Source organism: Pangasianodon hypophthalmus, chromosome 20 (genome assembly GCF_027358585.1).
Source record: "Pangasianodon hypophthalmus isolate fPanHyp1 chromosome 20, fPanHyp1.pri, whole genome shotgun sequence".
Lineage (NCBI taxonomy): Eukaryota > Metazoa > Chordata > Actinopteri > Siluriformes > Pangasiidae > Pangasianodon > Pangasianodon hypophthalmus.
The window spans coordinates 18,436,953-18,460,892 of record NC_069729.1 but is presented as its reverse complement, the minus strand read 5'-3'; the positions used below and the strand labels follow the sequence as shown (position 1 = coordinate 18,460,892).

The 23,940-nt window shown below is 39.2% G+C and overlaps 5 protein-coding genes across 10 annotated transcripts in view; 3 read left to right on the top strand and 2 right to left on the bottom strand.

Moving 5' to 3' along the window:
• phactr3b (phosphatase and actin regulator 3b) overlaps positions 1-1,368 on the bottom strand; it is a 54,419-nt gene extending 53,051 nt beyond the window's left edge. Inside the window, exon 1 of the mRNA XM_053227284.1 lies at positions 1,263-1,368. Coding sequence (XP_053083259.1) covers positions 1,263-1,368 — 106 coding nt within the window. The remainder of the gene's footprint in view (positions 1-1,262) is intronic.
• Positions 1,369-2,638: 1,270 nt separating this feature from the next.
• On the top strand, positions 2,639-6,852 carry acot8 (acyl-CoA thioesterase 8). Its single transcript, XM_034314374.2, has 6 exons — positions 2,639-2,797; positions 3,318-3,454; positions 3,626-3,851; positions 3,947-4,104; positions 4,315-4,506; positions 5,297-6,852. Exons 1-6 carry the CDS (start codon positions 2,661-2,663, stop codon positions 5,410-5,412), a joined length of 966 nt encoding a protein of 321 aa, XP_034170265.2. The 5' UTR covers positions 2,639-2,660; the 3' UTR covers positions 5,413-6,852.
• Positions 6,853-7,735: 883 nt separating this feature from the next.
• On the top strand, positions 7,736-12,545 carry srsf6b (serine and arginine rich splicing factor 6b). 2 transcript variants are annotated; one of them, XM_034314200.2, is made up of 6 exons: positions 7,736-7,965; positions 8,971-9,104; positions 10,526-10,647; positions 10,793-10,995; positions 11,087-11,164; positions 11,531-12,545. In XM_034314200.2, exons 1-6 carry the CDS (start codon positions 7,859-7,861, stop codon positions 11,925-11,927), a joined length of 1,041 nt encoding a protein of 346 aa, XP_034170091.1. In that variant the 5' UTR covers positions 7,736-7,858; the 3' UTR covers positions 11,928-12,545. The 2 variants fall into 2 exon arrangements, with proteins under 2 accessions (XP_034170091.1, XP_026788432.1); XM_026932631.3 differs by having other exon boundaries at positions 8,971-9,131.
• Positions 12,546-12,686: 141 nt separating this feature from the next.
• On the top strand, positions 12,687-22,590 carry ift52 (intraflagellar transport 52 homolog (Chlamydomonas)). Of its 5 annotated transcripts, none has more exons than XM_026932628.3 (15): positions 12,687-13,475; positions 13,817-13,972; positions 14,135-14,222; positions 15,554-15,683; positions 15,777-15,852; positions 15,941-16,012; positions 17,399-17,419; positions 17,545-17,671; positions 17,785-17,868; positions 17,972-18,040; positions 19,606-19,760; positions 19,855-19,942; positions 20,060-20,168; positions 20,899-21,044; positions 21,145-22,590. In XM_026932628.3, the coding sequence occupies exons 2-15, from the start codon at positions 13,854-13,856 to the stop codon at positions 21,187-21,189; spliced, it is 1,329 nt and encodes a 442-aa protein (XP_026788429.3). In that variant the 5' UTR covers positions 12,687-13,475; positions 13,817-13,853; the 3' UTR covers positions 21,190-22,590. The 5 variants fall into 5 exon arrangements, with proteins under 5 accessions (XP_026788429.3, XP_026788428.3, XP_026788431.3 ...); XM_026932627.3 differs by having other exon boundaries at positions 17,782-17,868; XM_053227098.1 differs by lacking the exon at positions 12,687-13,475 and adding an exon at positions 13,496-13,710 and having other exon boundaries at positions 17,782-17,868.
• Positions 22,591-22,612: 22 nt separating this feature from the next.
• si:ch73-303b9.1 (uncharacterized) lies at positions 22,613-23,736 on the bottom strand. Its single transcript, XM_026932847.3, has 3 exons — positions 23,546-23,736; positions 22,797-23,453; positions 22,613-22,693 (listed from the first exon to the last, which is right to left on the bottom strand). The coding sequence occupies exons 1-2, from the start codon at positions 23,571-23,573 to the stop codon at positions 22,822-22,824; spliced, it is 660 nt and encodes a 219-aa protein (XP_026788648.1). The 5' UTR covers positions 23,574-23,736; the 3' UTR covers positions 22,613-22,693; positions 22,797-22,821.
• Positions 23,737-23,940: the final 204 nt, after the last annotated feature.

The window sequence follows — 23,940 nt, the reverse complement described above, 5'->3', positions numbered from 1 at the left end:
ATCGTAGCGTATTGCATGGTATCGTATCGGATCAGATTCAGTGGTATCGTCAAATATCGAATCTTAAGAACTGAAATTGTATCGTATCATGTGGAAGCCTGCTGTTTATTCTCCCGGTGCATCTAGTGTAAAGCTTTACGTTACTTTAAAAAGGTAATAATGCTCCAAATACACTATATGGCCAAAGGTTTGCGGACACCTGACTATAACATTCATACAGCATGTGCTTGTTGAACATCCCATTCCAGATTTAGTCCCAATTTACTGTTATCCTCCACTCCTCTGGGAAGCTTTCCACTACATTTTGGAGCATAGCTGTGTGGATTTGTGTTCATTCAGCCACAAAAGCATTAGTGAGATCAGATACTGATGTTGGTCGAGGAGGCCTGCGGTGCAGTCACCATTCCAGTTCATCCCAAAGGTGTTCAGTGGGTTGAGGTCAGGGCTCTGTACAGGCCACTCGAGTTCTACCACTCCATCCTTGGCAAAACATGTCCTCATGTGATAATGACAATGTGCACAGGAGCACTGTCAGGCTGGAACAGGTTTATGCCCCTTAGATCCAGTGAAGGGAAATTGTAATGTTATAGTCTACAAAGACATTCTATACAATTGTGTGCTTCCAAATTTGGGGCACCAGTTTGGTGAACAGCCACATATGGGTGTGATGGTCAGGTGTCCGCAAACTTTTGGCCATATAGTGTATGTATCTTAAATCTTTTTTATAGCCACATGTCCAAGTGAAAGATACATATAAAAAGATAAATATAATATAATAAATATGATAAATACAGTTTTGTTACCATTTTTGGGGGGAATCTCCAAAAATCCAAATGTAATTCCAAATAGCCCATCATTTTAAATTTTTAATCACATTACAGTAGCAGAGCTCAGCTCGGCTCCCCTGAGCTGCTCCCCTCTCCACGGTTTAACCCTTCCATGCACTGACATTTCTAGCAGCCGAAACCTTCTCAGCTTCTAGACAACACGATATTGATTTTTGTTACTAGTCGCGTGCACCGTGCACCGTGCACGCATCCTGCAAAAACAACAAACCCGTAAATGCACTGGATGTGAGGAATAGTAAATGCACAGCTCATACTGTAATCCGTCTGACTACACGTCATCTCAGTGCAATAACAGGGCTGTCCAGGAATAAATGAACAGAGACACAGCACCAAAGCATCATCATCATCATCCTCATCCTCATCATCCTCATCCTCATCATCCTCATCATCCTCATCATCATCATCTCCTCTCACCTGCACGGTGTGCGAGCTCGGCGCGAGCCTCGGTCAGGACGCTCGGGTCGCTCTGAGATCGGCCCCGCTGCGGCACGCGCTCCTCCGCGCCGTCCGGTGTAGCCATGGAGACAGAGGGATGGAGGAAAATAAAAAAATATATAATAATAAAATATTGAGGGGGGAAAAAAAACCCGTGACGGAGAGACGAGTGGAGCAGGGCGCGGGTCCAAGCAGCCAATAGCAGCAGTGGACGTTAATGCAGCTCGCCTCTGTGTGTGTGTGTGTGTGTGTGTGTGTGTGTGTGTGTGTGTGTGTGTGTGTGTGTGTGTTCGTGCTTTTATATCTTGGTGAGGACCACAGGTCCCCACAACGACAGGAACATGACAGTTTTGACCTTTGGCTGTTTTCTTTCTTTGTTTGTTTCTTGCAGCTTTTATTAAAAATATATAAATAAATAAAAAAGCCAAAAGGTTTTATTTTGTGGTTAAGAGCATTAATTAGCTGCATTAAATAATTATGTCAAGGATGGTAAGACAAATAGATTATATTTTAAAAATATCATTAATATAATATTATAATATAATATTTGTGTGTGTGTGTGTGTGTGTGTGTGTGTGTGTGTTTATATATGTTTTTACTAGGTTTTGACCTAGCAGGGACATTTTACTCTTTTCTTCCTTCCTTTTTTTTCTTAATTCCTTCTTTCCTTTCTTTCCTCTTTCCTTCCTCTCTCCTTTTCTTCCTTTCTGCATTCACTCCTTCCTACCTTTTTTTCTTTCTTTCTTTCTCTCTTTTTTTTTTACTGCATTTTATATTTAAAAATTATATTTTTATTTATCAGAATAAATAATAAATATTTAACACTGTTTCCTAACAATTTCCTCAGTAAAATGTATTTTATTGTATTTTATTTTATCTTAATATTAAAAATTGTAACATTTTAAAATTTTTATGATTTTTTATATGATTGCTTTATGTGATTTAAATATGTTTAAATACAGTGTTTAACATCAAATCTGTTTCTAGTAATTATTTGATACTGTAATTATTTATAAATAATTATTTTAAAAAAAAATTAAGTATATCACCATGAAAATATTGCTGTCTGTGTGTTTATTCACGTAATTCTGAGAAAACCTATGATTCCAAACAATGTTATTTTATTTCCTAAATAAATTAACATGTTTTCATGACTTATGCTACATGCACAAGTTGAAAAAATCAACGTTTTTGTGATTTATGATAAAAAATTGTCGGTTTATCAAGTAATTTTGTTTTCACAGAGCTGCACTGCCCTCGTGCGGCGTCACTATGCCAACGCTCGCTCTCCAAGGGAGCCAATCGGAATGCAGGTTCGATCGTCACGTGATCCTCGAGGCGTCCACTCTTTTTCAACTCTTCCGCTTCTAGTCCAAAATGGCGGAAACCGGTGCAGGGTCACAGACAGAGACAGGAGATGATGTTTCTTTGAGTTTTACACAATCTCCGGATCTCAGAAGCGTCCTGGTGACAAGCGTTCTGAATTTAGAGAAGCTTGACATCGACCTTTACAGGTAAAAATATAAATAAATACAAAATTTAAAAAACAGTAGTTGTAGTGTTGTCAGACAACTTCCTGGTGCTATATATTATAATGCACAGGTGTATTACAGCAGAGAAAACACTTAAATGTGCAGGACAGGTCCTCCAGGACAAGAGTTGGGAACTCATGTCCTATATGCAGGACAGGAGGTACTCCAGGGCCAGGGTTGGGAACTCATGTCCTATATTCAGGACAGGAGGTACTCCAGGACCAGGGTTGGGAACTCATGTCCTATATGCAGGACAGGAGGTACTCCAGGGCCAGGGTTGGGATGGGAACTCATGTCCTATGTGCAGGACAGGAGGTACTCCAGGACCAGGGTTGGGAACTCATGTCCTATGTGCAGGACAGGAGGTACTCCAGGACCAGGGTTGGGATGGGAACTCATGTCCTATGTGCAGGACAGGAGGTACTCCAGGACCAGAGTTGGGAAGTCTTTGACCTCTCACGTGCCTTATTCATAAATGTGTGGCATGTTTGTGTTTTGACAGAGGGAAGCATCACTGGGTTCCTCGGACTCGACGCCTGTTTGGTGGTCAGATTGTGGGTCAGGCTCTGGTGGCTGCTGCCAAATCTGTCAGTGATGATCTCTATGCTCATTCTCTACACTGTTACTTCGTAAGAGCAGGTAAGAACAAAAATTATACACTGAACTAATACTTTTTTAACCATGTAACTCTACATGGCTTGTAGGCTGTTCTTGTGTGTACAATGCAAAAGAAAACCTTCCGTGAAATCTATACATATATAGAAAGTGCTCTATACCTTTCATCCTTCTGTATTCTACCTTGTGCTACAGGAGACCCTAAGGTTCCGGTGCTTTACCAAGTGGAACGGATTCGAGACGGTCGCAGTTTCTGTGTGCGATCAGTGAAAGCCATCCAGCACGGTCAGCCCATACTGATATGTCAGGCGTCCTTTCACAAGCTGCAGCCCAGTCCGTTAGAGCATCAGTTCACCATGCCCAGCGTCCCCCCACCTGATGCCCTGCTCACAGTGGAGGAACTCATCCAGCAGTACCTCAGGTAGGAATCACAAAGAGACATACGTTACCCGTTGGCTGATTAAATCATGCGGCTGATTAAATCTTTTCACATGTTGCATCCGTCTGGTTTCACAGTGACCCGAATGTAGCTGATAACACTAAACAGGGGCTGAATAAAATCCTTGCAGATGAGGTTCCCATTGAGGTAAAGCCAGTGAATCCACCTGACACTTACACACGTGTCCCGATGGAGCCAAAAAAACTGTTCTGGGTACGATCGAAAGGACATATAGGTAAGTCCAATGCGGAAATCACTCCCTCAGTCAGCAAAAATACATAATAAAACCCAATCGTGCAGGATGGGTTAACTATTTAAAAATCACATCTGAGTTCCCAGTAACTCCAAAAGAATCGCAGTCAATTATTCTTAATAAACTATATCACTTGTGCAGATGCATATTGATGTGTGTAATGTGTGTTTTTTTTTTTTTTTTTTTCCCCAGGAGAGGCTGACATGAAACTGCACTGCTGTGTTGCTGCATATGTGTCTGACTACTCATTCCTCGGCACCACGATGATGCCGTACCCCCAATACAGAACCCAGTTCTTAGCCTCTCTGGATCACACCATGTGGTTCCACAACAAATTCAGAGCAGATCAGTGGATGCTGTATGAATGTGAAAGTCCATGGGCAGGTCTGTGGTCATTTGTGATCATTTATAGATCATGTAAATGATTAAAAACAAAAAGGACCCACGGCTCTTTCAATGGTATATTAATGGTTGATTGATATTAATGGCAGGTCAATTACAGCAGAAGTGAAACGTGACATTCAGAAATTTCAATAACATGTCGTGAGAATCTTTGTTGATGTGTGTCAGGCAAGTGATGATTGCTTGAACAAGAATTTCTCTCCAATAGTCCTCGGTTTGTAACCCAAACCCTGTACAGTTTTTTTTTTTTTTTTTTTTTTAAGCTGAGATGTGCTTGACTTACATTAGTTTCTGTTACAAAAAAATCCACCAAATATAAAGAAATGTCATTTAAACACTGTTAAGAGAGCCTTTCCTTTTATTAAGCAAAAAATTTTTTAAAAAAAATTGATTAGGTTTCTCCTCCAGCAGCTTACTCTCAAGCTAAACACATATTTAGCAAAAATAAATAAATAAAAAATTGCATCCCACATTGATTAATTTCTCTTTCTGTCAAGTCATGTTAATATGCACTAATTAAGTTGATTTCTGTCAAGTTAATTAGTGCACATTAACATGAAATAGAAAGCAATAGCACTGTCATGGAGACTGAGAGTGTTGTAGTCTTTATTTCTGTTTGCTGGCTCAAGCCTTTAAAAAAAAAAATATTCAGCACAACGTTCATGTTTGTTACGCTTGGTATGTGAATGTCCCTTTAAGATAACCTAAACATTTATATAAACTAACACATATTCTTCATCCTCTTTTTTTTTTTTTTTTTTTTTTTTTTTAGGAGGCAGCAGAGGCTTGGTGCAAGGCCGCTTGTGGAGACAAGATGGTGTTCTGGCAGCTTCCTGTGCACAAGAGGGAGTGTTACGAGTGAAAGATATGACTCAGAGTAAACTCTAGATAAATTTTCCTGCAGCACAAGTAATTCGTGAGGCTCTTAAAGTACATCCATCCAGGCTGATCATGTGCTTTCAGTGATTAATAGTAATTACCATAGATTTACACAATCACAATGAGCTCTGAGGATGGCCCGTGATGGACCGTTCACAGAACACTCAGTGAGAATGTTGAGTCGTTGTGTTATCGCTTTGCTCAATGGAAGTGGGAGTGGTGTCTTCTGTGACACTGGCATTGTTTCATTCAAAGAATGTGTGTAATGGTAAAGCTCATAAAGAAAAAGTGTACAGGTCCTGTAAGAGATGACCTGGGATAGATGAAGGTTTGAGTTTATTTTAATTCATTTTTGTATCAAGCACTGAGGAGGAGAACTGATATTAATAACAGAATTGGTCATTAATTAAGCTTACACTGCAGCGCTGTTGAATACTTTGATCTGATTGGTTGGAAGGTGTTGATTAATTTTCTAGTTCCAGCTCCAAATCACAGATCTACATTAATGCACTTACTAGTAACCACTTATGGCATGACTTGTACTACATGTTTAATTATGAAATGTTAGTTTTCTTTGAAGAGGCATTTAACATTTGTAGAAGGAGTCTCCAGTGTCAGAGCACCGTAACAGTCAATGATAAAGCTGTACCTTTTCCAACAAGCTTTCCAACACGTGAAAGTCTTCTGGATCAAGGAGTTTATGGTTTCTCAGTATCATGACAAGCTCTTCTGTCTTGAAGAGAGGAAAGAAAATATGAGGATGGTGAAGGAATGACTGTTTATAGCACAAGTGACAAATGGAACTAACCTGAAAATACAAATGGATAAAAAGTATGATGTTCTTTAGTAAATGAAAATTTGGTAGTGTTGGTCTGCGGTATAAGAAATAAAATACTTTGGGATGTGTTGTTATATGTAAATTGTTGATTATTTTCCTATAACAGCACACCCCAATGTGTTTTATTCCGTATTTATGTAACCTACCTAGTGTTAACTGCTGAGCTGCTAATAGGTCCAACATAATTTAAAACACAGATTGTGCAACTGCAACTCTAAAAAAAAGGCTTACAATAAGATGCATCTTATTCCTTTACATAATAATATGTGACTTTAACTCTTTTAACATGTACAATACATGTGACTTTAACTCTTACTTTATCTCTTAACATGTACAAATCACGTACAAATGTAACATATGAGAGTATTGTTAATTTTTTATGAGTGTCTGGATAAAGTGTTTGCAATTTATAGATGAATAAAATAATGTTTAATTTCCAGAACAAGTATGTCTGGCCATTGCTTTGTTTTCTGTACAAATGACTGAATTATACTACATTCACAGACTGCATTGCAGATTTGCAGGTCAGTATTTTGCAGTGAACTGTACTGTAAAAGATCCAAATAAAGTACGCTAAATGGCCAAAGGTTTGTGGACATCTGACCATCACACTGATTTGTACTTGTTGAACATCCCATTCCAGATAACCTCCACTCTTCTGGGAAGGCTTTCCACTAGATTTTGGAGCGTGGCTGTGGGGATCTGTGTTCATTCAGCTACAAGAGCATTAGTGAGGTCAGGCGCTGATGTTAGATGAGGAGGTCTGGGGTTCAGTCGGTGTTCCAGTTCATCCCAAAGGTGTTCAGTGGGGTTGAGGTCAGGGCTCTGTGCAGGACACTCGAGTTCTTCCACTCCAACCTCAACACGTCATGTCTTCATGGTGCTCGCTTTGTGCACAGGGGCATTGTGATGATGGAGCAGGTTTGGGCCTCTTAGTTCCAGTGAAGGAAAAGTATAATGCTCCAGCAAACAAAGACATTCTAGACAACTGTGTGCTTCTAACATTGTGGCAACTATTTGGGGAAGAACCACATATGGGTGCGATGGTCCGACATCTGCAAAGCTTTGGCCGTGTAGAATTTCAAAACTATATGATATAAAGTACAAAATGCACACACACACACAGGCATGTTTGGTGAATATACACTTTAGTGCTTGGTGTGTGTAATCAATCATTAAATTTTTTATTTATTTATTTTTTTAATTTATTGAACAAGGTTCAGTAGAAATGTATTCCTTTGGTGGATTAGCTAGAGCATTTTCTCACACACACACATATATATATATATATATATATATATATATATATATATATATATATATATATATATATATATATATATATTATACATTTAATACGAATTTTACATTACAGATTATCGAAAAATTATTGTAAAAATTCTACAACCGTTTTTTTTTTTGTTTTTTTTTTTACAACCGGATATGTCGTCATCGATAGTCGTGGCGTCACCGCTTATATAAATTGAGCACCGCGGGGATCCGTTTTATCCTCACGGACGTGGTGGAAGACGGTATTGTCGTGAAGGGGACGTGAAGGAAATCTTATTTTTTAAGAAATCAAGTTTATTGGTTTGGACTAGAAAGTAAAGTGGAAGAATGCCTCGTGTATACGTAGGCAGGCTGAGCTATCATGTCCGCGAAAAGGACATCCAGAGGTTCTTCAGCGGTTATGGAAAGCTGCTGGAGATTGATTTGAAAAACGGGTAAGTTTCTGCAGCTAAGTAGTCAGGCGCCATTTTTGTGTTTTTGTAAGCAATAATCGTGGTTTCTTAAAAATGAATAAATAAATAAAAAGCTCTGGGTTAGCCTTTACTAGTTACTGAATGTAGAAAGTCTCTTGTCGAATATTCGAGAAAATATTTCGGTTGGTTTGTGGAACTTGTGCCGCGTGGACAAAATGGCGGACTCGCTGGAAAACAATACCGTCGGTCATGTTTACTGCGTCGTCCGCCGTTTTGCCGGCTTTCCTGACTTCTGAAGGAGAAAAATAGGCTCCTACGTGAAACATCTTGCTGTTATCTCGTTTTTTGTTTAAGCTAAATTTATCTCGCTGATTTTTTTTTTTCGTGAGCTTCGACGCTTTGGTTTGCTGCACGCGCGGGCTCTTAGGCCCGACTTTAGCATTTAGCTAATCCTGTAACTCCACATCGCGCATGGCGAATTTCTAAACGTGGACCACGCTGATTGCAGGATTTTTGCTTATGCTATAATATTGCACTTGTAGCGAAGTATTTCAAAAGTTTTATCGAATATGGCTTTGTGTGAACCTGGCTCGCGCCGCCCTAGCTGTAATGTAAAACACGAGTAATCGCTTTTAGGAGTTATTGTGATAGATATATATTTTTAACATGCTGCTTCAAACTATCAGTGTGTTTTAGTTACCGTTAGGGTAAAATGTGACATGAAGGGGGGGAAAAAAAACCTTGTTTTGTGGATGAGGCAGGATAGTGGGATCATAAATCATTCCAGTGCACAGGTGTGGAAGAGTGAAGACACACAGTACAGAAGCTTCATGATTACAGCAGTAGCTTTTGGCTCAAGATCTACAGTGTTCGAGAGAGATTATACCTTGAAACAAGCATGAAACTCAGATTTCTATTTTGGGCAAGTGTACATCTTTAAGGTAGTCATGTGGAACCATGCATAACAGAAAATGAGTCACAAGTGCAGAAGTAACCACTAACCCTTCACCGCTTTTTGCATTGCAGGTACGGTTTTGTGGAGTTTGAGGATACCCGTGACGCTGACGATGCCGTGTACGAACTGAACGGCAAAGAGCTGTGTGGCGAGCGCGTGGTGGTCGAGCACGCCAGGGGGCCCCGTCGGGACCGGGATGGATATGGTGGGGGTCATTGGGGTTCTGGGCGCAGTAAGTCCAGTCTCATAATGATAATATGATTAAAAACTATTTATTCCCAGGTGTCGCAGAAGGGACAGCGAAACGCAGCCCCTCACTTCCCTCAGTCTCGGTAGTTGTCCAGCTGTTGGGGAATCTTGGAGAGGAATTGCGCTGCTGAAGTTTTCTTACTGGTGCACACAGCAAAACCAGGCCAGAGAAGACAGTGGGATGGTTTTAATTTCTAACAATTGGCCTATTTAGTTTAAATGTGTAACTTGTTTAATTGTGCAGCTGGGATTACCTAGGAAAGGATAAGACTTTTTTGCAAGTCTTTCGCAAAAAAAAAATGGCTAGTTTTAAATTAGATTTGGCAATACAACAATGTTTACATGTCAGACGACAGATGCGGTCTCTGGAAAGTCAGATTTTCATGTGCATCTATTAAATAAAGACGACGCCTCGCTGACATGTAAACAAAGGTTGTAACGTGTGATCATGCTGTGTGTGTGCGTTTGAAATCAACATTAACAAGTCCTTGATGTTTCAATTTGAAAGAGTCCAGTGCGGGCTGAGTCCGAGTCCATTGAGGCTAAGATGACTGCCTGTCCCGTTTGGCCTTGGCTTTCACCTTACAATGTGTGTGTGACCTTTGCCCTTTGACCCTTGGCTGACCTAACCGGAAGCCATGATGACAGCAGCCTTTTGCCAATAGACCAGGGTGATGGTGAGGAAACCCATTGGTTTTTATGTATGACGAAATATTGGAGAGATTTTTATGGGTAAAAAACAAACACGTAGCAGTCATCTAGTCTTAAACAAAAAAAAAGCAGTGGGCTTCCGTTGCTCTGTGCGGTCAATATGAAAGGTAATGCTTGTCCTGGTTATTTTTCATTTTCTTTTTGTCTTTTGGACAGGGTAGTGTCTACAAGAAATTAAAAAAAAAAAAAAAAAAAAAAAAACTTATTTGGGAGCTAGAACCCAGGAGGAGACCTATGACTTATTATTATGATGCACTTCATAATGTCAGTTCATGTAAACACGTCTTAACATTGCTTTAATTATCCTTTCAGTATATAATATAATACAATATGTGTAAAATCATGCTATCTAAAGTCTTGTTTATTCTTCATACACCCAGGTCTTGTAGGTCACCTCATGGGTTCCACATCAGAGCATCAGTAATATTACTTATTCTCTTAACCTCTGTCAAAACCTTTCCCCTTGTTTTGTTTTTCTTTTTAAACGATCCCTTCTGAATATCTGTTGCTGAGGTAAACTGCGTCAAGGCGTATTTGATCCCTCAACGAAACAAAAAGCTCAGACTTCTTGAATTTGAGTTGTTTAGTGAGTGATTTGCCCTAAATTGGTCAGTTGTCAGTGTTCTCTCTTTTCTGACTCTGCTCTCATTCGCTTTGTGTCTAAAGGTAGTAGTGGTTACAGCAGCAGGAGCCGCTCTGGCAGAGACAAATACGGGCCGCCTGTCCGCACTGAGTACCGGCTCATTGTGGAGAACTTGTCCAGTCGCTGCAGCTGGCAGGACCTGAAGGTAAAACTGCACACAAAGCTTGAGGAAATGATTGTTAGTTTTGGACACGTTACACCCATAAATCAACAGCTGATCTCTATGGAGTCTTTGCTATTTACATAAAGCTGATGACCATATTTACACTTCCTCTCATTCGACTGTTCAGGACTTCATGCGGCAGGCCGGTGAGGTGACCTACGCCGACGCCCACAAGGAACGGACAAACGAAGGCGTGATCGAGTTTCGCTCCTACTCTGATATGAAGAGAGCCCTGGACAAGCTGGATGGCACTGACATCAACGGGAGGAAAATCCGTCTGGTGGAGGATAAACCCAAACGGCGCCGCTCGTACTCGGGCAGCAGGTCCAGGTGAGTTCCTACATGTGATATGTGTAGAGTGGACTTTGGCATTTTTTTTTAAATAAACTTTCCTGATCATGGTGAACGCTCTGGTTATCAGGTCCCGCAGCAGACGCCGCTCTCGCAGCAGGAGCCGTAGGAGCAGGAGCTCACGAAGCCGCTCGAGGTCTCGCTCTCGGTGAGTTTTAATTTATACTTTAATTTATACTAATTTATAAAGTTTGTATGCCATCCTATTTAGTTTTGAGTGATGTAGTAGACCAGGAGTCTCAGATTGCACAGTGCTTCATTGGTAGCTAATTAATTGAAATTTATTTAAAAGGTTCCCAAACTAATTTGTTACTCCAAGACTGGCCAAGAATAGTCTTTAATGAATAGTTCTTTACTTAAGGAGTGAAATGGAGCTGTATTGCTTAATAAAATAAAATGGTATTGCTTAATACATGCATTTATTGTATTGTAAATATGGATGATGAGAAATGTTTATCTACTGGTGGTAACATCGTTATTACAAAAACAGCTAAAGTCCTTTGTCTGTTAACAGATCCCGATCCCGCAGCAAGCGCCGCTCCCACTCCAGGTCCAAGAGAAAGTCCCACTCCAAGTCTCCAGCTAAATCCCGTTCCAAGAAGTCCCGCTCTCGTTCTCGCTCCCGCAAGTCTCGCAGCCGATCAACAAGCCGCAAGTCGCGCTCCAAGAGCCATTCAAAGCCCCGATCTGAGCGCGGCTCTCGCAGCCGTTCCAAGGAGAAGTCAGTGAGCAAGAAATCACGCAGCCGCTCCGCCTCACCGATGGAGAACGGAGACAAGAAATCCGCCTCGCGTTCTCCTTCTCCGCATGAGGATCGCCACCGCTCCAAATCGCCCTCAAAGCGGTCGCCATCTCGCTCTCCTTCTCGGTCCAAATCTCGCTCACGCTCCAGATCTGCCTCGCAGGACTGAGCCTGAGAGGCTGGGAGACTGAATGTGTGCCGTTTTGTAGCTCTGAAAGTCAGCACTTGATACAAAGGTGCATCACATTTAGATCAGATCGTATATGTTTGACATTGCATGAGAACTAAAGGGCTGAATTGTAAATATCGAATGGGTACCAGATTTGTAAATGAATCTTCAGTAGCCGCCGTCGCCGCTCCCCCACCCCCCCTTTTTTAAAATGGCTATTAGCTCTGATTTTTCACACGCATTGCCTGTACTGCAGCTATTCCATCAGCCGTCATACTGACTGGAAAAACCTTTCTTACACCTGAGTGATTGACGAATAAACAAAGGCTTGTGTTGCTTTTTGGCTAAAGTGTAATATTTTGATTTTGATGACACTCGAGCTGATTTACTTGCCTGCCTACATGTTTGAGTATTGTGAAATGGTTTAGTCGTAGTGATTTGTGATTTGCTACACACACATTGCTGTACAGAAACTGATCTTTTTTTTTTTTTTCTTATTGGTGCTTTTGGCTTTTTTGCTTCAAATTGTAAGAGTCCCACACTGTGTGTTTTCAGTTTTAAACTGGTGTCTTGGGTGTCTTCTGCAATATTTTAGTTAAATAAACTTGATTGATTTTTCTCGTTTGCAAACTCTGATTTATTTTTCACCCTTGAGTGTTACTTGTGGGAATGTACAGATGTTTCTTTATGCTTTTATAAAATCAGTAAAGTTTCACTTGAGGAATTCACTTCAATTTAAAGCAACACTTTGCAGTTTTGAAGATGCATAATTTAATTGGGTAATAATTAATAGGTCCATAGTTTAAAAGAAATACATCAATATCATTAGGCTTTTGTTTAATGTCAGGGGTTGTATAAAGGAAAAATAAATTGATTTAGTTGATGTTGTAAGTGATGTCTATTGTACATAGGAAGTGACTGTTGCTGTTATGCTTCATATGGGGGTTTTTCCGAAACTGTATGGTGTGTTTCTGACTTTCAGCTCCAGGAAGAACCTCTGAGTCTCCTGAGGATCACCGAGATATTTAGAAGATGACTGTCACATTTCATATTTGAAAGAAAATATGCACCGAAATGAAAATCTCAGCTTATACCACATTCCATTTCATTCTCTCTGTCCTTATTCACTTTGGTGGGTCAGTGTTTTGTTTTTGTTTCATAAAACATAAACATCAAGCTGAGAGAAGGTACGCCTTAAGTGAACTCGTAGTCTTGCTCATACACTCTCACAAGAGCGGCCATATGTAAAGATGGACAGTATGTATGTAATTATTAGTTGTAGGGGTGCCAATATTTTTTTTTTTGCAACCACCGAAATTATTTAAGAAACTTTCGGATACTGGTTTTTAAATAAAACTATACAGCACCACTGCATGTTTAAGCGCTTATTTTTCCTTAATGCATATATATATTCATATTTTTACTGCTGATAATTCAATGCTAACAATGCTGCAGCAGTCGCTATGGAGGAAGTCCCCATGGTTACTGTTGTTTACCCATAATGCATCACGGGCAGGCTAACAGCTCTGGGACATGCTAAATCTTGAGGTAAAGTTATCGGTTTAAAATTCAAAATTGCGACTTTGTGTTTGCTAAATTAAAATTTGTAGTTGTGTAAATATTATCCGAGGATTATATTTAGAGTTTGAGGTTTATATTAATGCTTCGAGAAAGTTTTTGTTTTTCGTTGTTTTTAGCGATGGGGCTAACGGTAGCTAAGCTAGCTAGCTCTAATTATACAGTTATAGCGACTTGAGAAGTCTGATTAAAGCCGCTATTTGTGGTTAGAATAGAGTTTTGAGATTGTTTAAACCTTAGATATTTTACAAATATTGCAAGATTGACATCTGTATTATATGTGCTCAGGAATTTTATTTTCTTCTGTCCAGAATTTAATCTCTAGAAGAAACAGCCCTCAGCCACAAGATGGATAAAGAACAGCGGAATATTGTCGTTTTTAATTCGTCTAAAAGAGAGCTGTTTACTGCCAACTCCGGCTACAAGAGTCTTCAGAAGAGACTGAGGGCGCAGTGGAAGATTCAGGGGTACCAATACTTTTCACAAAGCCATGCACTCCTGTGATGATAAGCTCCAAACCCCAGCCATGACTCTGTGGCTGCCAGTCATTTCCATTCACACATACTGTTTCTGTGTAAGCTCTAGCTCACTACTGAAAGCCAGTCTTTCTTTGTGTGTTGTCTCATTAGCATCAAAGAGGAGATCACAGCCGAGAAACTGCACGGTGTGAAGCTGTGGATCACCGCAGGTCCTCGAGAGAAGTTCACTGAAGCAGAGGTGAAATGATCATCTCCTGAGAGATTGTTCTACCTGCACATCGCTTTTGCATTGATGCTCACTCACTCACTTTCAGTAAGCGCTTACTCGGTGGATCCGGAGCCTATCCCAGGATCTTTCACTGGGTGTGAGCCGGGAATCGACCTCAGATGGTTCGACAGTCTGTTGCAGGGCATCAAGCACACACTCATTCACACCTAGGGGCAGTTTAGCATAGCCAATCCACCTACTGGCTTTTTTTTTTTTCAAGTTGAGAGGAAAGTGGAGAACCCAGAGGAAATCCACACAGAGCTCAGGATCGAACCTGGGACCCTGGTTGCCCGTAAATTCATGCTTCGTTGTGTATTTCAATGCTGGAGACATTTTCTGAACAAAGATCACATCACAGGCCTTTAAAATGTGCTGCTTATACAGTAGTTTTATGGTGGAAGTATCTTCTCATAAGGTCACAATAATGTAGAGAAAATAGCACGAAAAAATTTCGGTATTAAAAACATGCTAAGGTCAGATAGCTTGATGTGGCAGGACAAATCGTTGGAAAAATAAACTCGTTATTTAATATTTTGTCCATTTGTTAAAGCCATAAAGCTTTCTGTTGACAGAACACATTAGGTCCAGTTTGATATTTTTTTATACACTGTTTGTTTTTGAGTTTTTGGGATTCATCACATTTCGATTCATGTGAGCAGTCAAACAGACTAATAACTATAAGAACTCAGTATAAATTATTATAATAATGGTGGGTTGTGATTTCTACCACTGGAACAAAATTTAAAAAAAAAAAAATCTCTAAAAAACACTACCAGTGTTTATTAACAGCCGTGAGATATTATTAAAGCAAATGATATTTAGACATCTAGTGATATATGAAGGTCAACGATATCCAATGAGATGTTGATATAAGGAGAGAAATATGATTCATTTTGGTTACAATAATGCAAGCCAGTCTTTTACCACATTACATGAAGTGTACTTTGAGGATTAAGAGCTTTTAGCTGTTGTAAAGGTGCAGTTTGTAATTTCGTAAAGCATTTCTTAACCTGTAACAGTCATATAATTTTAAAAGTGCCTTGAAAAGCTGTGATGAGCAAAACTTTTTTCACAGTACAACTTCCTAGTTTCTTTGTTTCATTCTGCTGTTTACATTTTTCTGGCCCAGAAAGTAAAAATAGCTTCACCCCAGCTAGGAACACTACTCTGTCTCGTTTCACGGCAACTCATGAGGCACACTCGGCTAGTTTTTCCCTCTTTTAAATGCAATTGCTGTTTGCCTCATAAGCAGCAGAGGGCTGTAAATGTTACAAACTGCTCCTTTAATGTGTGATTTTCAGCTGCAAGTCCTGAAGCAGTATCTGGACGGTGGCGGAAATGTTCTCGCGATGCTCGGAGAAGGCGGAGAAGTGAAATACGACACTAACATCAACTTCCTCCTGGAAGAGTTTGGTATCATGGTGAACAGCGGTGAGCGGCAGCGACTGCACACGCAAACTAACTGCACAGTTTAATGACTTCTGTCGAGGTGACGAGATGATTCCTGTTGGTTCATTTCTCCAGATGCTGTAGTGAGAAACGTTTACTACAAATACTTCCATCCCAAAGAGGCGCTCGTGTCCAACGGGATTCTCAACAGGTCTTTTACTTTTCATTATTTAAAACGACTCAATGATTGCAGAGAGACGAGGTCAATGAAATGCTAATGAATGTGTCGTTTCTCTCAGAGAGATCAGCCGAGCAGCCGGCAAAGTGGTAACGGGAGTCATCGATGATGAAAGTCCAGGGAACAATACGCAGTAAGCCCTCGCTCTACCACAGCGTGTTTACTTTTTCTCAACCTCAGTAGTCATATCATATACAAAATACTGTTTATTCAACGCTTTACAGTTCACTTCTGAATAATTCTGTAAAATAACAGGACTTTCTGCAGACCTTTGTATAATATACTTACAATATTTACTATTGGAGTGAATTGGAAGATTAAATTTCCATGTAATTTTATACTTCTGTAAGCATTAGGAGTAGAGACATTGCTGTTTTTGTATCACATAACATTAAGAAAATCCCGAAACTTTTATAAATTCACTTTCTATCGCTTATATTTTTCCTATCCTTGTGAAAAAGAAACATCTCAAACCCGTCTTCATTTTAACCGGCTTCCTATTCATGCGTACTCTAGGCAGAACCTATAAAACCCCATTTAATACTAAGGCACATTAATTACATCACTAAATGTGATATAATTAATTCATTTCAAACCTGATAATGCAGATTGGAAATGAATTAATTACATCACATTTTAAAGGTGCAGTAGGTGATTTTTAAAAAATTGCCTACTCATACAGATAACCTGGAAAATATGTAGAATAAGATTAAAAAAATAAGGATTTAAGCCTCAGCATTAAGTGGCTGAGAAAAAACCTTTGGAAAACTAACTTGTGGTCCGGGATGCTTGTTTGTGTTTGTGGGCCTCTCGTCAGTCATTTTACAGATACTCTACTCTACAAGCTCTCATAAATCAAGTTTCGGGAACATGGGCAGGAAAGTGGGAGCTCAAAGAGTTAAAAAAATAATAATAATTCAACCGACGAACCCATCTACTTATTATACTTATCATTACAGTCCTAATTTTGGAAGGAAAAAAGACTAATCTTGCCTATTGTACCTTTAATTAATCAATAGATTTTTTAAAATATGTTTTTAATTTTATTTGCATCATATTTAAGAAACATATATATATATATATATATATATATATATATATATATATTTCATTTATATAGTAAGTTAACATTGTTAAAGTTAAAAAATAAAATAAAATAAATGCTATATCATAAATTACATACAGTTGTTCAGAGCACTTTAATATATCTTAGACATTTGAAAGTGGATTTTTTTTTAAGATCATATTTTTATTCAGTTTTATTATATTAACTTGTGTTAATTAGTAATAAGGCCACACTCAGGATGTTCAAGATTTTGTTAATTGTTTATATTTTAGTAGTAAATTGACATACACGGTATTTATGGCTTTTGGTTTATTACATCGAGTGACACATTTTTATAGCCTTACTTTAGGAATACTAGTAGTAGTAAGTAGGTTTTTTTTTTTTCTTTTTTTTTTTGTATTTTTCAAAATCTGTTATTTTTAATTGATAAAATATATGATTGTGTTTTAAAAGCAGCAACAGAAACATTACAAGGTAGACTGAATAAACACACACACACACACACACACACACACACACACACACACTCCCCTAGCTACAAGTATATACATTGCTCTCCATTGCAAAAACTTACTACGGGTCGTTTGTGCTACAATCAGGGCTCTGACGTTCGTGTACCCGTACGGAGCTACGCTGAGCGTTATGAAGCCTGCAGTGGCGGTTCTGTCCACCGGTTCCGTGTGCTTCCCTCTCAACAGACCCGTTCTGGCCTTCTCAAAGGTCGAGGTTAGTGAACATGTAGCGTCTCCTCTTTTCTAGCACTACATTAGCTTCAGCATTCGTATTTATTGAATTGATCCATACAAAGTTCATGTATCTGTGTGTTGGTGTAAAAGAAGAATGCAGGCAAGCTGGCAGTTCTGGGTTCATGCCACATGTTCAGCGATCAATACCTGGACAAGGAGGAGAACAGTAAAATAATGGTGAGCCTCCAGTGATCTATACGATTTATTGTGTTATTGTTGCTTATATGAATGACAGAAGAGTATTTTACATTATTTTACGTATTTTTTGTCCGTGGTACAGGATGTTGTGTTCCAGTGGCTGACTACCGACAACATTCACCTGAATCAAATAGATGCCGAAGATCCCGAGGTGAGAGAGATCCTAACAATGTTCCTTTATACCTGATGACCATCTCAGGTGATCCTTCAAAACTGGATTCACACGGATAGCTGTTTAATCCTTGATTTATTTCATCCGATGCATTTTCACTGACCACTTGTGAGCAGATTTTGTGATTGCGTCATTAAACCTACTTGTTTACATTTACATTTTTAATTAAAAAATTTTTTTATGTTTAACTTGAAAAAAATAATAAATGTATAAAACAATAGAAAATCTTAACATCAATTCATCTGGTTCCAGAAATTATTATAAATAAATAAATATCATGATACCTGAGCCAATATGTTCTCCAATATACTTACCACGAATGTATATAAAGCAAGTTGGACGCAAAGCATCCGGGTTCGTAGAAAAAACTACTCTTTGCTCATCCCGGATTAATTTATCTTCTATCACCGAGAGAAAGTAATCCCATCCAGATAAAGGGAATAAGGAACCTCTTAGGGAATTCAGCCATGTTTATCCTGCTCCAGTTTTTCTGTGCATGAATCCCATTATACAGTGCACATTGCAGGTCATAGAACTTCCATTATTTTTAATCCCCTATATATTAAGCATACGTAGTGAATGTAGTGAAAACCATTTGGGATCCGGTCTCACTGTGTGCTCGAGGAGCTTAAAATAAACAAATTATGGTGTGAGGAAGAGCTGAAGATGGCAGATTACCATGTGTAAATAAATAAAAACAAATGGTAATATAGCTGCAAGCAGCGATTAAGAGGGCCAAGCCGATCTTAGTGATCTTAGCGACCAAAACGCGTTTGTTTCCAAGGAGATATAGTAAATTTGAAGTCAAAATGTGAAGCTGTTACTGAGATATTGCTTTAATTCCTGTTTTCAGTAGCCCCCACAAGTTAAAAACTAATTTTAGGCCATGTTGCTAAATAAACAAACATTCGTTTGAAGGGACTGGACGAAACGGAGAATCGGGTTTTGTTCTGATTGATCACATGATTCTGGGATCAAAATTTTGCGATGATTGGACAAAATTTGTAGGAGAAGAAGCAAAAAAAAAAAAAAAAAAACAGCAAAAAGAATTTGCTTGACTTTCTGTTTGGAAGTTTGGTGCTTGGCCCCCTAATTAAAGTTATGATGATGATATAGACTCCTTCTTTTTTGCTGATTAAAGATATTTAAATTTAAATGCAATCTGAATGCAGAGTGTAGCACTATTGTTAATGGTAATTGTGTGTGAGGCACTGTACATTGTAATAGTACTGGAGCATTAACCTTCAAACGCATTAAAATGCTAAATTACTTTGGATTACTTCTACTGTTAAGTCATTAATTGTTTTAGTAACAGTATTTTTATGCATTAGCACTCAAACTACAACTGTTATTTGGCCATGCGTGTCTCTAACCACCGGATTAAAGTGCGTCTCCAGTACACACCTGTATTTAGTCTAGTTGTGATTGGATCACCAGGATGTGATCTGTAAATACAGTGACCTATAGACTTATCCACAGATCAGTACTGGAAGATGGTGAATAAAAGCTCTTTGGTTTGTTTTGGGTTTTTTTTTTTTGCATAGATCGCAGACTACACCATGTTACCAGACACAGGATACCTGTCTGAGAGACTCCGAGTGTGTCTACAGGAAGGCGAGGAGAACCCACGCGACTTCACCTCCCTCTTCGACATGTCTCTCTTTAGGCTGTCCACAGACTCCCTCCCGAGCGTTATCAGGTCGCTCACTCGCCTGGCTCCATTAAACATTAAACACATTTAGGCAGAGTGTTGACCATGGACCGTGGTATTGACCTGAATTTTCCCTTCTCAGGGCCTACAAGCAGCTGCATGTCAAACACGAGCCGCTGCAGTTGATTACGCCTCAGTTTGAAACGCCGCTGCCGCCTCTGCAGCCTGCAGTAAGCAGATTTCTGAGATAATGGTCACATTTTGCACAAGTACAAATGCCTTCTGTTTGTTTCAGTTCAGTTTGTAGCTCACAGTGTGGAAAACTGAGTGGGAATTTGCCTGCACAGGTTTTCCAGCCAGCCTTTAGGGACCTGCCCCCACCGATGCTCGACCTTTTTGACCTCGACGAGACATTTTCTTCAGAGAAAGTGCGACTTGCTCAGCTGTCAAACAAATGTAAGTCCCCAGGTGTGATATTTGGAATGAACGTGAGTGGTACAAACTAAGAAATGTGAGAAAATACTTTTCAACCTGGACTGTGTTCTATGTTTATGACTATAAACCATGAGTTCAAAACTACACTAAAAGTGTTATTATGAGACAAAAGGAGAGAAAGTCTTACGAAGCTGTACCTACAGAGTGTTATTCAACTTTCCAACACAGGAGCAACACAGTAAATGTTGTAACAGTCAGAGGTAAAGCTGTAACTATAAGTTTTGCTACATGGGCAAGAAGTTTACGCTTTGTAGTTTCTCAGTAATATGACGAGCTGCATTTTTTTTTTTTGTCTAATAAACTTGTTCCACAACATTAGATCTAACTATAAATGGATAAATGTGCAACCTGTCATTCTTTAATAAATACAAAAATCGTAATCATTGGCAAATTTCTGCAGTGTAAGAGGAATAAAACACTTGAGAGCGTGCTGTTGTGAGAAAATAACTAAATAACTTCAGGGTGTTTACAGTAACTTAAGCTTCACATCAGGCTGCATCACACCACCCCATCGTTGATTATTTTACTGTAACAGCATGCTCCCAAGTGTTTTATTCTTTACTTTTTTCTGAGTGAAGAGTTCATGTTTATAAGAAATGACAACTGCCCTTAGACGTCCTTTATTCCTGATGTGGTAGAGATTCGTACGAAAAGTCCTTTAAATGTGACCTGCTTTGTGTGATTTGCACAGGCACTGATGATGATCTCGAGTTTTACGTGCGGAAATGTGGAGACATCTTAGGAGTCACGGGAAAGCTGGATAAAGAAAAGCGAGACGCCAAGCACATCCTCGAACACATCTTCTTTCAGGTGGTGGAGTTTAAAAAGCTGAATCAGGTGCGCTCAATACTCGTCAAACATTTTTACTGATAATTACGTTATTTTTGTGAAATAAAAATTCATTCGATACGTCGGTGTTTGCATTTTCTTTCTCTAGGAGCATGATATCGACACAGCACAGACGAGGTTTTCGCCATGCTGAAGCAGGAAGTTAGGGGACGATGGAGGGCCGAGGGTTGAACAGCATTATGTGTTTAAATGTCTCAGGGTGAAACAGACTGATCTGGGAACAGTTACTCCATTAACGAAATATTTCAACACTAATTAACAACATTCACAGGTACCAAATGTTAGTTTTGAAAACGATTTCTACTTTCCTTTTTCGCTTTGTAAAAAAGTAAATTGCATTGTTGTGTTTTTTTTTTTTTTTTTTTTTTAAATCAAACTACTACTGGATTTGTATTTAATCATTTATCATTATTTTGTGCACACATGTTTAATAATGAGATGTTCACAGGGAAAGAAAACTCCAAAGGAGGAGTTATATCTGGAAAATGTGTAGACAATCTGGCACACATTACAACAGGCAACGTGACAATACTATTGATGTAATTCTGGTATCATATTATCCCAGCTAACATAAGTGCTGCTATGACAATAATTCCAGTCACAAGTACATAATTGGTGAAAATAATCATTTCACTTCCTTTTCCTTGTTTACTTATTAGATGATTAACACTTCGGGATATGTGTTTATTGGAAAATAAGCACCGTGGGGGCACTAACAGTAACTCTGCCTCATCACACCACACCATCATTGATTATTTTCCTTTAACAGCATGTCCGGAAGTGTTTTATTCCTCTCATACAACAACAGTTACAGTTTCTGTTTATTAAAGAACATTTTGTATGTTTCGTCCATTTATAATTAATGAAGCAAATTAGTTATCACATCATAGCAGCTATAAACAACTGTTCCTTCACCAGCCTCTTTTTTTTTCCCCCTCCTCTCTTTCTTGACACCAATAGGCTTATAAGGGGGAAAAAAAATTAATAAAATAATCACATAAAAAAATGTCACACAACTGAGCAGGCGATCTGTCATGAAGACTATCCTGTGGCGGAAAACTTAAAGGAACGGATTTGCCTCAAAGCGCCGACACTGATTCAGCTCTTCTTTGATAAAATCTTACACAAAAGCTTTACCAGAGAAACATCTCTATATTTTTTTTGTTGTTGAATCACTTTGTTTGAGCATCCGCCATACAAGCCCCTGTGAACGAGTTGTTGCTATAGTGACGATAACATTAGAAAGAATGCATAAATGTAAACCTTGCAGCCGGCACTATTGTCAGAGCTGCTGTTATAGAACATGAATCAACACCTTCTGACCAATCAGATATGAGAATTCAACAGTACAGTGATATAAATTAGATTTCTATAACACGACACTACTCTTTTGCTGGTCTTGCAGATGTGTATTGTGATCATCTCCAGGTTTGCACCCATCCTTGGAGAGCTTTGAGCAGGCTGTCTATGATTTTAACTTGCTATACTGCAGTGTTTAGAAAATGTTATTTTGAATAAAGCGTTTTCTACAGTTCCTTTGAATGAGCACGCAGTCATTAATATAAATACTACACTTTATTTCAAGTACAAAAATATACATTGTTACAATAATCTTCACTTCGGTCACCATACAGATCCTGCAGATAGATAGATAGATAGATAGATGGATAGATCGATAGAGTTAGAAAATAAATAGAAACAACTTTTAATATAATTTCAGCATATGATTTAAGGTCTTACCTACAACAAGCATCAGTGTACACAACTACATGGCCATGTTTCGGGACAAACTCTTCTGTTGCTCGTCGGTCAGCTCCAACACAGCATGGCGCAGGTTCGAATCCTGAAAGGTGAACTCCCTGCATGACCTCTGACCCTCCGGCGGTGTCCCTGACCAGATCAGTGAGGAAACCTCTGCCGGCTTTGGAGGTGTAGCTTGGTAACTTGGACTCCATATGAACTCCACCTTACTGGAATCCAGGCACAGTTTGGGGCTCTCCATGTTAGGTTTGATGAGTGAGACCTCCCATAAAGGATGTGAGGTGGTCAGGTCAATGGAGGAAAGGTCCAACGAGCTGGCCAGGACTGGCTTCTGGAAGGTCATCCTCTCATAAGGAGTGGAGGACTTACCTTCCAGGAGACTGCTCATGCCAGCAGAACGCATGGTGATACTTGGGGACAGAAGGGACATCTTACTCGGGAGATTGGAAGGAGATAAAACACTAGAGGAGTGGTTACAGGAAGCAGGAAGGGTTGAACTGGGTTCTGTATACTCTACCACAATGCTTTTGGGTGCTTTCAGTGTTCCTTCAGTGGACAAAGCAGACAAGCTGCAGTCTGTGAGGAAACCTTGATCCAGCTCTGATAAACAGATGCTCTCAAAGTTCTTAGCTGCCTCTAAAACACAGATTGATAAAGACATTTAATCAATAGTTTTCCATCCTACAGCACAAAAAGCATCGCATCAAAGAGCTGAGGCTTGTTTTTACCAGATCTGCTGCAGTCTCCCTCCATCATGCTGCAGGTTCATCATGGTAATTACAGCCAGCTTGTATTTATAGACGTGATTGATTTGGTCGTTTTCTATAAATACGAAATGAATTAGTAACATTTTACTTTGCATTAAAAAAAATACCCTGCAAATGTGACTGGTTTCCAAACTGACTTTGGAATAAACTGTCAACAAATTGCCTCTTTTTCCCCTTAAAATAGAAATCATCGGTGACCACGCCCCCTTTTTTTTTTTTGGAAGTAAATACAACATTCATTAATATTCATTCGAAGATAAGTTAAGCACCTTTTGTTTAAATTATTTATTTATTTATTTATTTTGATTGCCATAATGACTTTTTTTTAATGGAGTTCATCAGTGACCACGCCCACT